This window comes from Pituophis catenifer, unplaced genomic scaffold (assembly GCF_029215685.1).
Source record: "Pituophis catenifer annectens isolate HBS135680 unplaced genomic scaffold, rPitCat1.0.hap2 SCAF_15, whole genome shotgun sequence".
Classification (NCBI taxonomy): Eukaryota; Metazoa; Chordata; class Lepidosauria; order Squamata; family Colubridae; genus Pituophis; species Pituophis catenifer.
In genome coordinates, this window is record NW_027256895.1 from 14,734,246 (window position 1) to 14,750,645 (window position 16,400).

At 38.7% G+C, this 16,400-nt stretch overlaps 1 protein-coding gene across 1 annotated transcript; it reads right to left on the reverse strand.

Annotated features, from left to right (window-relative positions):
• Window positions 1-3,705: 3,705 nt before the first annotated feature.
• LOC139324400 (vomeronasal type-2 receptor 26-like) lies at window positions 3,706-16,264 on the reverse strand. Its single transcript, XM_070954111.1, has 6 exons — window positions 16,050-16,264; window positions 14,486-14,777; window positions 10,477-11,331; window positions 7,737-7,964; window positions 6,742-6,868; window positions 3,706-4,607 (listed from the first exon to the last, which is right to left on the reverse strand). Exons 1-6 carry the CDS (start codon window positions 16,262-16,264, stop codon window positions 3,706-3,708), a joined length of 2,619 nt encoding a protein of 872 aa, XP_070810212.1.
• Between the last annotated feature and the right edge of the window lie 136 nt (window positions 16,265-16,400).

Consider the following 16,400-nt stretch of genomic DNA (forward strand, 5'->3'; position numbering starts at 1 on the left):
GGCGGGGTGTGGCGGTTTGAAGGTCCAGGCAAAGGAGGGAGTGATCTGACCATGACAAGGGTTCAATCACTATATCCCCTATCTCGAGATCACTCAACCACTGTCCAGAGACAAAAACAAGGTCCAGTGTGTGTCCCCCCATGTGAGTAGAGCCATAAATTAACTGGGTCAGGTCCATAGCCGTCATGGAAGCCATGAACTCCCGAGCCACCTCAGATGTCTCGCCAACTGATGACAGGTTAAAATCCCCCATGACCATAAGCCTGGGGGTGTCAACAGCCACCGCGGCTATAACATCAAGCAGCTCAGGCAGGGCTGCTGCCACATGGCAGGGAGCCAGGTACGTGACTAGCAAGCCCAACTGCACCCTATGACCCCACTTCACAAGAAGGGACTCACATCTAGCCGTCTGAGGAACAGTGGCCTCCCTTGGTCCAAGACCCTCGTTAATAACAACCGCCACCCCTCCGCCCCTCCCCTGAGACCTTGGCTGATGGAAAGCACGGAAACCTGGTGGGCACATATCAACAAGGGGGGCTCCCCCTTCCTGGCCCAACCAGGTCTCCGTAATACCCGCCAGGTCCGCACCCCCCTCCTGAATAAGATCACAAATGAGGGGGGCTTTATTTACCACGGACCTGGCATTGCACAGCATCAGCCGAAGGCCTGGGGCCCGAGGTTCCCTACAACCTGGGGAACGAGAAGAGCTTTGAGGGTCGGAGCGCGCCACCGCTTGTAAACAGCGAGGACGCACTCCCATAGGATGATGTGGCCCCCTGCTCCCGCCATATCTGCCCCTCCCACCTACAGTATCGATGTTATGGGCATCTGTATCGTAAGATCTAATCATCTCCTTGACCCCAGAGTTCACACCTCCCATGCCATGCCCTACGGCTGGCCCAGATACCTATCAATGACAGTTGTAAAATTTCCCACTTTGCTAAATCTATCAATCTGTTGCTTACATTTATTATAGTTATTCTCTTTCAGTGCACTGCATCTTGCTGTCAGATATATCCCCAAGTATTTAACCTTATTTGTGACCCGCATCTTCGATATTTCTGCCAATTCTTCTTTTTGTTTTATTAACATATTTTTTGTCAAGTTCTTCATTTTGTCTTTATTTATTTTCAAACCATATTCCATATTCTCCTATTTTGTCTATCAATTTAGTTGTTGATTCTAATGGATCTTCAAGAATAAAAACCAGGTCATCAGCAAATGCTTGTAATTTGTATTCTTCCTTTTTTTTTATTTTTTGAAAAGTTTTTTTAAAAAAACATAAAACATAAAATACATCTTTTTAGAGCAAGGATTTGATCCAGTATAAAGTAAATACAATTACTCACATTCCCTCAACCAATTTTGTTCCAAATTTCATCCATTTACATCTTAAAAAAAAAAAAAAGAAAAAAAGAAAAATCTTATTCTATACATTTATCATTCTACTATGTCACCCTAAATTCTAGACAATTATTTCCAAATAGACATCATTCCAAATCTTTGTCATTTTAACAATCAATATTTTATATATATTCCTCATTTCTAAGACCCATTACATCGAATCTATATCGTACCTCTCTTAAATGGCAGCTAGTATCCATAATCTTGACAAAGAATATTTTCCTCCTCTCTTAATCGTTTCTAAATCAATCAACATTTCCATCTAAAATTTGTCACTCCCAAAATACTTTATTTTGAAGTCTAATATTTAACTGGTTCATAATTTAAATAGCTATTTCCCAACAGTATTTCCTGCCACTTCTATCTCTATTTATTTAACTGGTTCACAGTTTGGCTTAACTATTCTCCAGTATTATCTCCTCCACTTCCTCCTAGGTTTATTTTTTAGCTGGTTCACATCTTAATCAGTTGCTTTCCAGCGATGCTTTCCTCCACTCTTAACCTTACTTATTTAGGCTGGTCCACAGTATAATTTAACTGCATACCAACGTTATCTCCTTCACTCCTCCTAAATCTATTATGAAACTGGTTCGCAACTCAAATAGTTGCTTTCCAGCAGTGCTTCCCTCCACTACAACCTCTATTTTTAACTGGTTCACAACTGTATTTCAGTTGCTCTCCAGGTATATTTTCCTCCACTCCTAACTTTTTATTTTTTGGCTAGTTCACAGTTTTGCTTTAACTGTTACCCAGCGTATGCTTTCCTCCACTCCTAGCTCTATTGGCTGGTTCACAGCTTTACTTTAGCTGTTTTCCAGCATGTGCTTTCCTCCACTCCTAACTCTTATTTTTATTTTTAACTGGTTCCCAGTTTTGCTTTAACTGTTCTCCAGTATGATGCTTTCCTCCACTCCTACCTTATTTGTAAGACTAGATCACAGCTTTACTTTCACTGTTCTCCAGAATCATTTCTACATCTCTTATTCAATTATTTAGCTTTAAATTAATTCACAATGTATTACTCATATTTATTTTTAAATCCATTCTCCTCCATATCTTTAATTGATTTAAGATAAAAAAGTATATCAACAAATATCTTAATATTCTCTCCTGGGCTTTCTCCCATGCCATGCTTATTTCCAATAAGTATCAACATTTTAAATCACTTTAAGATCAATTTTCTATAATTATTAAATCTGTAAATAATTCTTTCTAATATCCAGCACCTTGAAAAACATTTTCTTCTAAATTATTAAGTCTGTAAATAGAGCTTAAAAATTCCAAGTTTAAAGGTATTAAAACATCCAAAAATCATATTTTTCAATCATTTATACTCTTTTTTCTAGTCAAATTGTTTATATATTCATAAAATCAACGTTAATAAAAATAATAATGAAAAAAGAGAGAGATAGTAACAATATTAATAATAGTTACAATAAAAAAGGAAAAGAAACGCAAAAATAAAAAAGGAAAAGAGAATAAAAATATAACAAAAGAAATTGAAAAGAGAATTGGAAAAAATAGAGCGGGAAAAAGAGACGAAAAAGGAAAAAGAAAAAAATAGAGAAAGAGCAAAGAGAAGAAGGAAAGTATCTCCTAAAATTATTCAGACTTCAAACTCCCAGACACCATTACATCCATTTAATTCAAACTATGGTATTTTGTTATCTTGTTACATGATATATTTCATTTTTTCTTTCTTTCTCCGGTCTGTCTAAATATATTTGTTTTCCATTTCAATGTCCTCAAAGTTATAAATTCTATAAAGTTAGTTCTGAATTGGCTACTCCATATATAGTAGCATCATGTCCTTCTTTTGTTGTCACGCCCTTTCTCTCTTGTTGCCACGCTTATTAAATCTTGTGCTCCTCTAGACCAGGGGTCAGCAACCCGCGGCTCTGGAGCAGCATGTGGCTCTTTCATCCCTCTGCTGCAGCTCCCTGTCACTGGTCGGCTCCACAATTTTGAGAGGAGCTTCCAGTTAGTGGGGGGGAAGCATGGCGTGCCAGGAGGAGACCCTATGGCAAGGGACGGGTTTTCCGGTCAGCTCCACAATTGATAGGGCTTTTGGTTAGGACAGGTAGAGGAAAAAGGACACTGCATTAGGAGGAGACTCTATGGTGGGGAAACCGGACTTCCGGTCAGCTCCAGAATTGAACGGGGGGCTTCCGGTTAGGACCTTTGTGGCTCTTTGAGGTTTTAAGGTTGATGACTCCTGCCCTAGACACTGTACAGAATGCTTTGTGTGTTTTGTCATGAAGAATTATAAGATTATTGGAAGTAAATGGATGACATTGCATTTTATTGCTTTCTCCTTACCAGCTGTTCTCTTCTGTTCAGATCAGGTCTCAACACTATAATGTAGCATTTTGGGGAAAAGATGCAACCCAATAAGCCAACACTGGAAGATAAGATAGAGAAGATCTCTACAACTACCATGTATTTTCCCTTGGTGCTCAGATAGGTGGGTACAAAGGAGAGCCAAACACTGCAAAAAACCAACATGCTGAATGTGATGAACTTGGCTTCGTTAAAACTATCTGGTAATTTCTTGGCTAGGAAAGCTACTGTGAAACTAAGAATGGCCAGAAAACCCATGTAAGACAAGACGGAGTAAAACATGGCAACCGATCCTTCATTACATTCCACAATGATTTTGCCATGTAGTGAATGCATGTCCAAATCTGGGAACGGAGGGGAAGTTAAAATCCAAAGACCACAGATTATCATTTGAACAATGGAGCAGGAACAGACAATAGAATAGGCCAGTTTTTTTCCTACCCATTTTTGCAAAACATTTCCTGGCTTGGATGCCATGAAAACTATAACCACTGTCGTCGTTTTGGCCAAGACGGATGAAACAGCAATAGAGAAGATGATGCTAAAAGCTGTTTGCCGGAGGAGGCAGGTCTCCTTATTGGGCTGACCTATGAATAGCAAAGTACAGAGGAATGAAAGAAAGAGAGAAGTGAGAAGAAGGTAGGTGAGGCTCCGGTTGTTGGCTTTGACAATGGGAGTGTCCCTTTCTTTAATGAAGATTCCAAGCACAAACAGTGTAATCAAAGAAAAGAAAAGTGCCAAGGAAGCTAATGTGATGCCCAAAGGTTCTTCAAAAGAAATGAAGCTGTGAATTTTTGGGATGCAGTGATCTCTCGCTTCACTTGGGTATTGATCTTCTGGGCAACTGAGGCAATAATCTGTATCTGAAACAGATTGTTAATAGTTATGTTTACTATTGACTTAAAGTATTTGTCAGTCACCTTCCAGAAGCTCTCAAGGCAGCTTGCAGAAGAAAATATTGCAACAAATATAAGCCTTAATCAAGTTCTTGTCCCAAATACAAAGAAATACACACACTCTTACGACCAACTTGCCTTCCATTGAGGATCTGTATATTGCACGAGTCAAAAAGAGGGCTGTGAAAATATTTACAGACCCCTCGCATCCTGGACATAAACTGTTTCAACTCTACCCTCAAAACGACACTATAGAACACTGCACACCAGAACAACTAGACACAAGAACAGTTTTTTTCCTGAACACCATCACTCTGCTAAACAAATAATTCCCTCAACACTGTCAAACTATTTACTAAGTCTGCACTACTATTAATCTTGTCATCGTTTTTCTATCCCCCATCTCCTCCCACTTATGACTGTACTATTGTAACCTTGTTGCTGGTATCCTTACGATTTATATTGACTGTTTCCTAATATGATTTGATTGCTTATTTGTACGCAAGACTATCATTAAGTGTTGTACATTAGGATTCTTGACGAATGTAACTTTTCTTTTATGTACACTGAGAGCATATGCACCAAGACAAATTCCTTGTGTGTCCAATCACACTTGGCCAATAAAAAATTCTATTCTATTCTATTCTATTCTATTCTATTCTATTCTATTCTATTCTATTCTATTCTATTCTATTCTACTCTACTCTACTCTACTCTACTCTACTCTACTCTCACAAAAGTGCAACTGATGCTATTTCCAACCCTTACTTGTATCTCAACCCTGACCAAAAGGAATCCAGACAATACTTCCAAGGTTATTTGAAGCTAGTTCACAACCACCAAAAAGGTGAGCTTAGATACTGGAGGAAAATTGTCCAGTATAGTGGGATCTAGCAATAGGTTCTTGAGGATAGGCAAACCAAAACTCTTTTAAGACCTAAAAAAACAATCACTCAAAAAAGAATTAACCACCACCGGAACCCACTCAAATGATTCAAACCTAGGCTGCTTTAATAAGTCAGGAGGGGCATGAATCTAAAGAGTAGTTACAGTTTTTTATACTTTCTTTATTAAAAGGAAAAGGTTTCCCTTGTTCAGTTGTATCTGACTCTAGGGGGCGGTGCTCATCTCCATTTCTTAGCTGTGGGAGTCAGTGTGGTCCAAAGACATTTCCATGGTCAAGTGGTCAGCCAGACTATATGATGAAGCACGTGGAATGCTGCAGTGGTGGGTTTCAAATATTTTTACTACTTCTGTGGTTCTGTGGGTGTGGCTTGGTGGGCATGGCTTGGGCTTGGCAAGATCTCCATTCCCACCCCACTCCAGGGGAATGATACTGCAAAATCCCCATTCCCTCCCAATCAGCTGGGACTTGGGAGGTAGAGAATAGATGGGGCGGGGCCAGTCAGAATTTTTACTACTAGTTCTCTGAACCACTCAAAATTTCTGCTACCGGTTCTCCAGAACTGGTCAGAACCTGCTGAAACCCACCTCTGGAATGATGTTACCTTCCCACCAAAGTGGTACATATTGATCTACTTGCATTTGCATGGATCTGAACGACTGCATTGGCAGCAGCTGGTCAAGACTGGGAACTCATCCCATCATGCAGTGCTTGGGTCTTAAACTAAAAACCTCCTGGTTGACAAGACCAGCATTTTAACCACTAGGTATTCTTATACTTTATACCAGAGGTGTCAAACTCAATTTCATTGAGGACTGCATCAGGGTTGTATTTGACCTCGGGGAGGGGAGCAGAGGGGGCTTGGTCAGACTGGGCATGGCCAGCTCAATGTCACTCATGTTGGGGGCATCTGTGGTGGCCTGAGTGCTCTGCCAATGAAAATGGGCTCCTGTGCTCTGTTTTCGTCTTGACGGCTTCCTGCAACCCTCTGCCAGTGAAAATGAAGCTCAGGACGGCTGCATTTTGCTGGCAGAAGCACCACAGGCCAGTACTTTGCTGTTTCCAGGGTGGCCCCGAGGTCCAGATCTAAACACCCTGTGGGCCGGATCTGTCCCCCAGACCTTGTTTGACACCCCTGCTTTATACTGTAGACTTTCTTAAGTAATTATATTAAAATATATAGATGTACTTCCCTACCATCTTTGTATGAGAACATTCCTTCTGAACATGGAGCACAATCATAGCAGCAAAATTTCTCCCCTTCCTTCTTCTCCATCCTATATCCAGGATGACAGTGATCATTACACAAAGAGAGAGGTGGTAACTATTGTTAAAGAAAGGAAGAAATTAGCCCAATGATCATTAAAAAGATTATGGTTTACAAATAATCTTCCAGTAATCCTTAGAATAAAGCTATGGCGCAGTTCCAGTTCCACAGAAGAAAATGGCACCTTCAAAACTGAACAGAACAACAGATTAACAGAGTTTGAAAGGACCTTGGAGGCCTTCTGGTCCAACCCCCTGCTCAAACAGGGAACCCCATACCCTAACCCTATACCATTTCAGACAAATGGCTGTCCAATCTCTTCTTAAATACCTCCAGTGATGGAGTACCCACAACTTTTAGAGTCAAGTTGTTCCATTAATGTTTTCATTCATGGAGAGAGAGAGAACTTTGCAAGCTTTAAGAGATGGGGAATATAATCTAACACATTTTAAACTCCAGATAAGATTTCCCAAATGTCCTTGTGTGACAATGAAGATATCATGCTAGGCACACAATATCAATTTTTGCTAACACATCCTTTGCTATAGTTTCAATAATTTAAGATGACGTTTAGCTCCTTATCAACAAAACCGGTAAGCTCAGTTATTTCAAGGAGCCATTATTAGATGTATGTATCTCATTTCTGGGTTACTACAACTTTGAAAAGACATTTTGTACTTGCAGAGCTTTGAGCAAAGCACTAATTCAAAGCAACCCTGTGAACTGCAGAATGGAGGAGTCTGCTTCTACTCCACAATGGAGAAACTTCACTTTGCTCAATGTGAAAACTCAAACTTGTGTTTAGGGGAAAAGTCACACCTCAAGGTACATGAGCCTTGAATGCTTAAACCAGATATACTAATTTCTATCCATGCAGCTGTATTATTTACAGGTGAAGGATTAGACGGTGAGGTTATATTCTCACATGAGTCAAATTTCTGTGCCACTCAATTCTCTTCTCATTAATGATGAGCATTGCTTCAGGAGGAACATGTTGGTCCAGTCTTCCAAATTGGACTCTGATATAGGAGTTGTTGGGAAAAGTGACCAAGCTTGTTATATCAAATCCAGCTTCTAGCTCTCCATATTTATTGAACACAATTTCATCCTTGGCGCTGTTGTTGAAGGCAATATTTCTAAGAAGTGAGTGGAGCTTGGAGGAAATAGAGAAATAAGTAAGATTACAACTCAAAGAACCAGACTCTCAACAGTTCCTGCTTTTCCAAACCCATTCCTCTTGATCTTTACTGAAAAGTCTCTTTGATCTGTTCCCCATCTATACCTAAATAGAATGTTTAATTGCTTGAGTAACTGAATCCAGAATTGTTGAGAAGGAGGGCTGAGAAGACACCTGCAGACCATTCACATCCTGGACATAAACCATTTCAACTCCTTCCCTTGGGACGGAGTCAGCAACCTTAAACACTCAAAGAGCCACAAAGGTCCTAACCAGAAGACCCCCATTCAATTCCAGAGCCGACCAGAAGTCCGGTTTTCCCACCATAGAGTCTCCTCCTAGCATGGCATCCTTTTTCCTCTACCTGTCCTAACCGGAAGCCCTATCAATTGTGGAGCCGACTGGAAAACCCATCCCTTGCCATAGAGTCTCCTCCTGGTCCCCCCACAACTAGAAGCTCCTCTCAAAATTGTGGCACCAACTGGCAACAGGGAGCTGCAGCAGAGGGATGAAGGAGCCACATGCAGCTCCAGAGTCATGGGTTGCCAACCCCTGATATAGGGCATTGTATGCCAAAACAATTAGACACACGTACAGTTTCTTCCCCCATGCCATCATTCTGTGAACACCTAATTCTTGCAGCTCACAAAATACAGTGTTTCAATGTTTTGTCTGATGTGTATGTATATCAACCTTAGGAGTGGGTCTGGCGTATTATTAATTATTTGTTTTATTATTTTTACTTCCCCCTTTTATTGGTTGTACGCTTTATGATTATTATTATATTCTATTGGTTTGCATATACCGGAGACAAATTCCTTGTGTATCTAACCACACTTGGCCAAATAAATAAATCACAAGTATTTTGAAATAACTTTTAAAAGCATCTTTCAGTTTAATGGTCTGATGCCTTGTTTTGTGTTTTTTGTGCTTTTGTGCTTTGTATTTTTCCGGTACACCTTGGTTCAATTTTTTGCTTCTGATCATTAAAGGACAAACAAGCTAAAGAGTTTGAGGAACTGCAATTTTTAACCATTTGGGGAGGGGGGTTATAACTATTTTAAAGTTAAAAAGATCTTCCAAGCAACAAGTTTAAAAATAAATTAATTCATGGCTAAAGCATCATCCCTGAATAGAAGAAAAATTACCATCTTAAAGAATGCAAAATAAATGGCAGAAAGCTAAATAAGAATTCAGTTCAGAAAAGTTGTACATAAATTAAGGGAGCAGATAAATCATAGACGGCACTAAATTCCAGATTTGGAGGGGAAGAACCAAAAGAGCAGTGAAATTTATCAAATGACAGACAAAGGTACCGTGTTTCCCTGAAAATAAGACCCTGTGTTATATTTTTTGAACCCTGAAATAAGCGCTTGGCCTTATTGCCATGCACTCAAAAGCCCGATTGGGCTTATTATCAGAGGATGTCTTATTTTGGGGGAAACAGAGCATGACATTTGAGACATTTCAAATTGATAGCAACCTGCAAATAGATTCTTTGAAGAAGACTCTAAAGAATAAAATAATTCTTTAGTGAAAGAGAACAACATACAGTAGACAAGAACTAATATGGGGGAAAATAAAGAGGTGAAAGATTTGGGAAAAATTACTACACTCACCTTTAGTGAGATGGGTGACTACATAAATAAAATAAATTGTGGATTATAAAACAGAGGAGAGTAAAATTACAGTGTTTCCCCGAAAATAAGACTCTGTCATATATATATATATATATATATATATATATATATATATATATATATATATATATATATATATATATACATACATACATGTGCTTAAGCCATGTGCTTAAAAGCCCGATTGGGCTTATTATCAGGGGATGTCTTATTTTGGAGAAAACAGAGTAGTTTGAATGGGGATTCAATCCTATGATAGCAACCAAATAAATTAAAGATTGTCAGAAGCTAAAGAAAGGAACATAAAGTTGACTTTTAACAGTTATCCCACACACTCACTTTATAATAACACAAAGTAATTGTAAATCAGTGTTTTCAACTTCTCATAATTTTGGCAACTTTTTGGTGTAGAGACTTCAGTTCTCAGAACTGTTTTGCAATAACTATATTAACCAGAGAATTCTGAAGTATACACATATCAAAGAAGCAAAGGATTGGGAAATAATGTTGTAGATACCCTGTTTTCCCCAAAATAAGACATCCCCTGATAATAAGCCCAATCGAGCTTTTGAGTTCATGGCAATAAGGCCAAGTGCTTATTTCAGGGTTAAAAAAATATAACAGAGGGTCTTATTTTCAGGGAAACACGGTAACAGTCATACTCAAATGTTCATCCTGCTGAAAGAACATATCTTAATGATGTTAAGGTTGAGAAACACCTTAAAAGCAACGCAGAGTCCAGAATTGACTTTTATACTCTTTCTCAGAAATAATGAATGAAATCAGGGAGCATGATAGATTAGATAGACTGGAAGTCTTGAAAATTGATGGTTGTTTAGAAATATTACCTGCCAGGGCTGAAGACGTCTCCCCCCAGTTTCCAACCCTCTACGATGAGGTCTCAATCTATGGAAAGCATTTACGGCATGTGCTAGAACATAGATAGCATTGTAAATACCGTAGCTGTGGCCAGTCATCTCCATTTCAAAAAAAGGTGCAGGGAGGTTTTCTATGGTCTCCATTCCATTACAGACTATGCCAACATTTTTTGGGGTTCCAGACTTTTGTATTAAACAGTCAAATGCCTGTTCCCAGAATTCCTTGAGAAAACCACCCTTTTTTATTCCAGAAAAGTTTATCTCATGGATAAATTCTGAGAAACCTAGAACTTTCTTTGAGTGAATTGTGAAGGAAAGAGCCCCATGGAGCATTTGTATATCCCAGGTCTTTTGAAGCACGGAAAAAATAATATCAATCTGGGCTGTAATAATCCATATTTTTCTGGCTAGATTTTTCTTATATTCTGATTGATTTTGAGCCCCCTTCATAATTATGGTCAACCACATAATAATGGCACTTTCACCGTGTATAATAATTGCATTGGCTTTGCTGCTGAATAAGAGTGAAATGCTATCTATGACATTCTTATTTGTCTCTCCTAGCTTTTCCACATGGATATTACTTGGAGCTCTATTTGTAAAGGCTGAACAGATTCCATTCTCAGAAAGCATTGGTTCCAAAGTTCTCAAGAAATCTTCTCCACTGTCATCATCAAAAGTTATTAGCCCAATCCATTTCCATCTAAAATGGAGAAGTAAGAGGACAATTCCCTGGTACTGAAGGGCTTCATTGGGGACCATCCGGTAAAAGGTATCAGGATTGAGCTGATAATCTACTGCAGGTTCAAATGAACCATATGAAAACTGAGAGAGAGAGAGAGAGAGAGAGAGAGAGAGAGAGAGAGAGAGAGAGAGAGAGAGAGAGAGAGAGGGAGAGAGAGAGAGAGAGAGAGAGGGAGAGAGGGAGAAACATTTCAGAAAAATAATTTCAGCAACAGAGTGGTCAACGCCTGGAATGCTCTACCTGACTCCGTTGTTACATCCTCAAACTCTCACAGCTTAAACCTTAAACTGTCTACTGTGGACCTCACCCCATTTCTAAGAAGTCTGTAAAGGGGGCATGCATAAGCGCACCAGCGTGCCTACCGTCCCTGTCCTACTATCCCCATTTATTTGTATTCATTTCCCTCATTCATGTCCATGTTCATATTCATACCTGCTATCTTGTACATTTTTTCACAAACTAATAAATAACAATAAAATAGAACATTAGAGGCTGCATCAATTGCTGGACTATGTTGCACTGATTTGTTTGAGCTGTGCTGTTGGAGAAGGCATATTCCTTGGACAGCAAAGATGACTAACAAGCACTGGAGCACATAACACCAGATATATCAGTGGAAGGCAAAATGGCAAAACTGCATCTCCCTTACTTTGGCCATGTCATGTAGTGTTGGGTAGTGACGGGAGCAACATGGCGCTCCCATGTAACACCGCTCCTGAGCGAGCTGCACTGGCTCCCGGTGGTCTTCCGGGTATGCTTTAAGGTTTTGGTCATCACTTTAAAGCACTCAATGGCATAGGGCCTAGCTAACTTCGAGACCGCCTGCTGCTACCGACGACCTCCCATCGACCCGTGCGCTCCCACAGAGAGGGCCTCCTCAGGGTGCCATCAGCCAAACAATGTAGGCTGGTGACCCCCAGGGGGAGGGCCTTCTCTGTGGGGGCACCTACCCTCTGGAATCAGTTGCCCCCAGAGATAAGGAGAATCCAAGACCTCAGCGCCTTCCGCCATGCCCTTAAAACCCATTTTTTCCAGCAAGCCGGGCTGGCTTAAGAAGAAATTTTAAATGTTTTAATTGGTTTGTGATTTTTAATTTCTGGGCCAAATTTATATATATTTTAATTGTTTTTTAATATTTGTATTTCATGTTCTTAATTCTGGCTGTACACCACGCTGAGTCCTCAGGAAGAAGGGCGGTATATAAATTGGAAATAAAATAAAATAAAATAAATAAATAAAAATGTGAGGAAATTCAATGGAGAAAGCAATTGAGTTTGGAAGATTTAGCAGTAAAAGGAAACCAGGCTGCCAAAGAACATGGTGCCCGGATACCATCAAAGCTGACACTAGCTAGAGCAAACAACAACTCAAAGCAGCAGTGCAAGATTGGAAGATGTGGAGAATCACCAAGAGTCGGAAACAACTGAATGGATAACATCATCATCATCATCAATCATGTAGAGCACTAATGGGAGGTTTCTCTCTTGACTTGATTATTCAGTCCATGCATTTTAAAGCGTGCCAAATTTGAAAAAAACCCCACTGAGTTAACCTACCCCTAGATAGCATTTATTTCTTAAGGTTATATTTTTTATGCTGTTGAAAAGAAAAAAAAATCTTCTTCCAGGTTTACTGTTGAACATAAATCAATAGTATGGAATTGCTTAATTAAAGTGTTGGATGGGGCTGCTTAGGCTATTTAATTCAAAATCTTGTTCAGTGCAGGGATCTTTTCCTGACTAATGGCAATCTAATGGTTATTTAATTGCATTATTTTTTCTAGGCCAACCTGTCACATTTATTTACTCAGAAGATTAATTGGAAATTGGGTGGTGATGTAGACTAGTCTCCATATAGTGCACGATGTGAGTTGGTCATGGCTGAATAGTCTACACATTCCTGTTGCTGGACCTTACAAGAATCTCTCAGCAAGAAGAAACAGCATGAATACCAAAATTAAAAGAACCAACTGGCAAAGGATATAGGAGTTGTCCTGGAAATTGTACAACTTAATATGGGAAGTATGAACAGGGCTAAAGCTGATTTGCAAATTTAGCAAATTTAGCAAATTTGTTACCTTACTATATGGAGCAGACAGTGAACTATAAATACAAAGGAGCATCTAACAAGCTAGAGTTGTTCTTACTGCTGTTCCAATACCAATTTGAATCACCTTTAAAATGTATGCAACGTTTTGAGCAGAATGTATTCTTCCTTCCTACTAGATGTGCTTAGAGATTTTAATGATGATAATCCAAAATCTGATTAATTCAGTTTCTGAATGTCTGTCTGATCATTGGTAAGCACAGGTACAATTTTGTATTCACAATTCATTTGATCTGAGGACCTCATATTTTTTTTTCCTTAATAGGTAGGATAATTAATGGACTCTAGAGTAGCTCCCTCGCTTACACATCATAAAGGTAAAGGTAAAGGTTCCCCTCACATATATGTGCTAGTTGTTCCTGATTCTAGGGGGCGGTGCTCATCTCTGTTTCAAAGTCAAAGAGCCAGCACTATCTGAAGATGTCTCCGTGGCCATCATGACTAAACACCAAAGGCGCATGGAATGCTGTTACTTTCCCACCAAAGGTGGTCCCTATTTTTCTACTTGCATTTTTTACATGCTTTTGAACTGCTAGGTTGGCAGAAGCTGGGACAAATAATGGGAATTCACCCCATTATGCGGCACTAGGGATTCGAACCGCTGAACTGCCGACCTTTCGATCAACAAGCTCAGCTTCTTACATATCATAAACCATCTCTTTTCCTCTCTCTTTAACATGAAATTGCTTTTGGAGCAGACATAGGGGAAATGAGTGGCGTAGTGGGCTAAGTGCTGTTAAAGTAGCACTTAAGTTGTCAGCTGCCTGCAATTATTGCAAGTTCAAATCTCACCAGGCTCAAGGTTGACTCAGCCTTCCATCCTTTCAAGGTAGGTAAAATGAGGACCCAGGTTATGGGGGCAATAAGTTGACTTTGTATAAAAAAGAACACCGCTTGGGGGAGGGGGGCCAAAGCCCTACTAAGCAGGTATATACAAAAGTATGAAGGCTATTGCTTAATGCATTGTAAGTCGCCCTGAGCCTCCGGAGAAGGGCGGCATATAAATCTAACAAATAAATAAATAAATAAATAAATAAATAAATAAATAAATAAATAAATAAATAGATTTATTTCTCAGAAAAAGCATGCATGACGAGAATGAATTAGAATTCCAAAGATTGAGCCTACCTGTGGAACCTTGTAAATATTCAAGATGTCACCCATTCTTGAGGAGATAGAGTAACTAAGTCCGCCAATAACTCCAACTATATTTTCAGACAAGTGACATTTGTAATTGGGGACAAATCTCTGTGATTTGAAGAGCAGATCCAAAGTGGTTCGATAAGCCATCTGGGCTGTATGGTAGCTGTCATAGATGTGGAAACCAAGAGTAGTATTGTTCAAGAAACAGGGATTCTTATTTATCTCATGGATAGCATAGACCATGGCTAGCACATGCTGATAAAATTTAGGCACCACACTGCAAAGAAAGGGATTAATAATAAACAAAAAATTTCAAGTATGGTCTTTTACTTTTCTGAGGTACTGAATCAATGTTCAATATCTCACAGAGTCATATTTATTGTGCACCAAATTATATCTATTAAGGAAAAAAGGGATAAAAGTATCATTAATTCTCAGTTGTTATAATTCCAGTGTTAGCAGAAACTCAGTGTTTTCTCCTTTGAATTTATTTGAATGAATAAAAACAAAATAAGTTACTAAGTATCAAAAAAATATATGCCACATCAAATCATTAATGGCTTTATTTTGTAGAATTATCTTTGCTGTCATTTGCTTCAAAAACTATAGACTTAGAATAACTTAAAATTATACATGTGTCATTTAACTCAACTTTCCTCCTGTATTTTAACATTTTTTTGTTTTAAACTGCCTTGACATTTTCCCTGTCTTGAGTACTTCAAAAACCCATCTCATTTCATGAGATCTTACATCTTTTACTAAAACTGAGGGTTTTGAAATTAATTTTGGACAATAAATGCATCCATATGATCATTCATTAAATAAACTTGACTTTGATTACCTATATTGAGAGATATTTTATTGTGACCATTGATTCTGCAAATATATTGCTATTAGAGAAAGATGGTACAACACAAGAACATTAAAATCCATTAGACTTTTGCTATAGGAACATTAGCAGTTTTTAGAATGAGAGAGCAAATTACATTATTGTGAATAATATAGATCAATATTTCATATTATTATAGCCATTGAGGAAGAGTGAAGGAGACATACACACAAAGTAATTAAGCAATATAACAAAGAAAAACAACTACAGCTACTGGGAAAAAAGAAAACAAGTAATATCATCCTATTGCAATCTCTGGACATATATGGAGTAATCCAGAAAATCATTGATCATATTTGAAGGTATCTTCTTTGAAGAAAAAAAGGAAGGAAGGAAGGAAGAGGAAGGAAGGAAGGAAGGACATGTTTAAAGTTGGAATTCAGTACAATTAAGAGCTAGAGAAAGCATCTATTATTTTCCTTAAAAATGTAAAGGATCATTGTAGTTCTACAAGATGCAGAGCATGAAATCATGCACCCTCAAAAGATTTTATTCACATCATTTAGATCAGCTTCGTAGGCTGGTCCTTTGCTAGTTCTGGAACACATAATACATTATATAAAATAGACCAAGTTTCCAACAGTCACCCATCCACTCTTTCTTAATTTGCATCAACAGAATTGGAAGTAATAATTCACATAATATGGCTCACTTCCTTACAGGATGACATTAATCCTCTCTTGAGAAGGGGGTCTCTTAAAGAAAACATGAGGTATGAAAGAATAAATCTGTGACATAACTCCACCAATGAGAATTTCACCCGGTTGGTGCCATTCATGTGGGATATAGACAACTTCATGTTCAAGGCACATAGGATTACATATTTTGCATACTATATGAGGGAGCGCAAGTAGTGCCATCATTAACATTTCCATCTTTTAACAATAATTTTTTGCTTTGGATAAAAAAAAAACTACAGTGGTGAGTTTTCTTGTTGCTGGGAATTTATTTTGTGATGCACATCTACCCTATATTTCCATCTTGTAAGATTTCCATGGTATGGAATCCTTT

Coding starts and splice junctions, on each gene's coding strand:
- LOC139324400 (XM_070954111.1), bottom strand. CDS start 16,264: ATGGAAATGTTAATGATGGCACTACTTGCGCTCCCTCATATAGTATGC. Junction 14,778..16,049: donor GAGAGGATTAATGTCATCCT/GTAAGGAAGTGA, acceptor CTTTCTTTGCAG/TGTGGTGCCTAAATTTTATC. Junction 11,332..14,485: donor ATATTTACAAGGTTCCACAG/GTAGGCTCAATC, acceptor TCTCTCTCTCAG/TTTTCATATGGTTCATTTGA.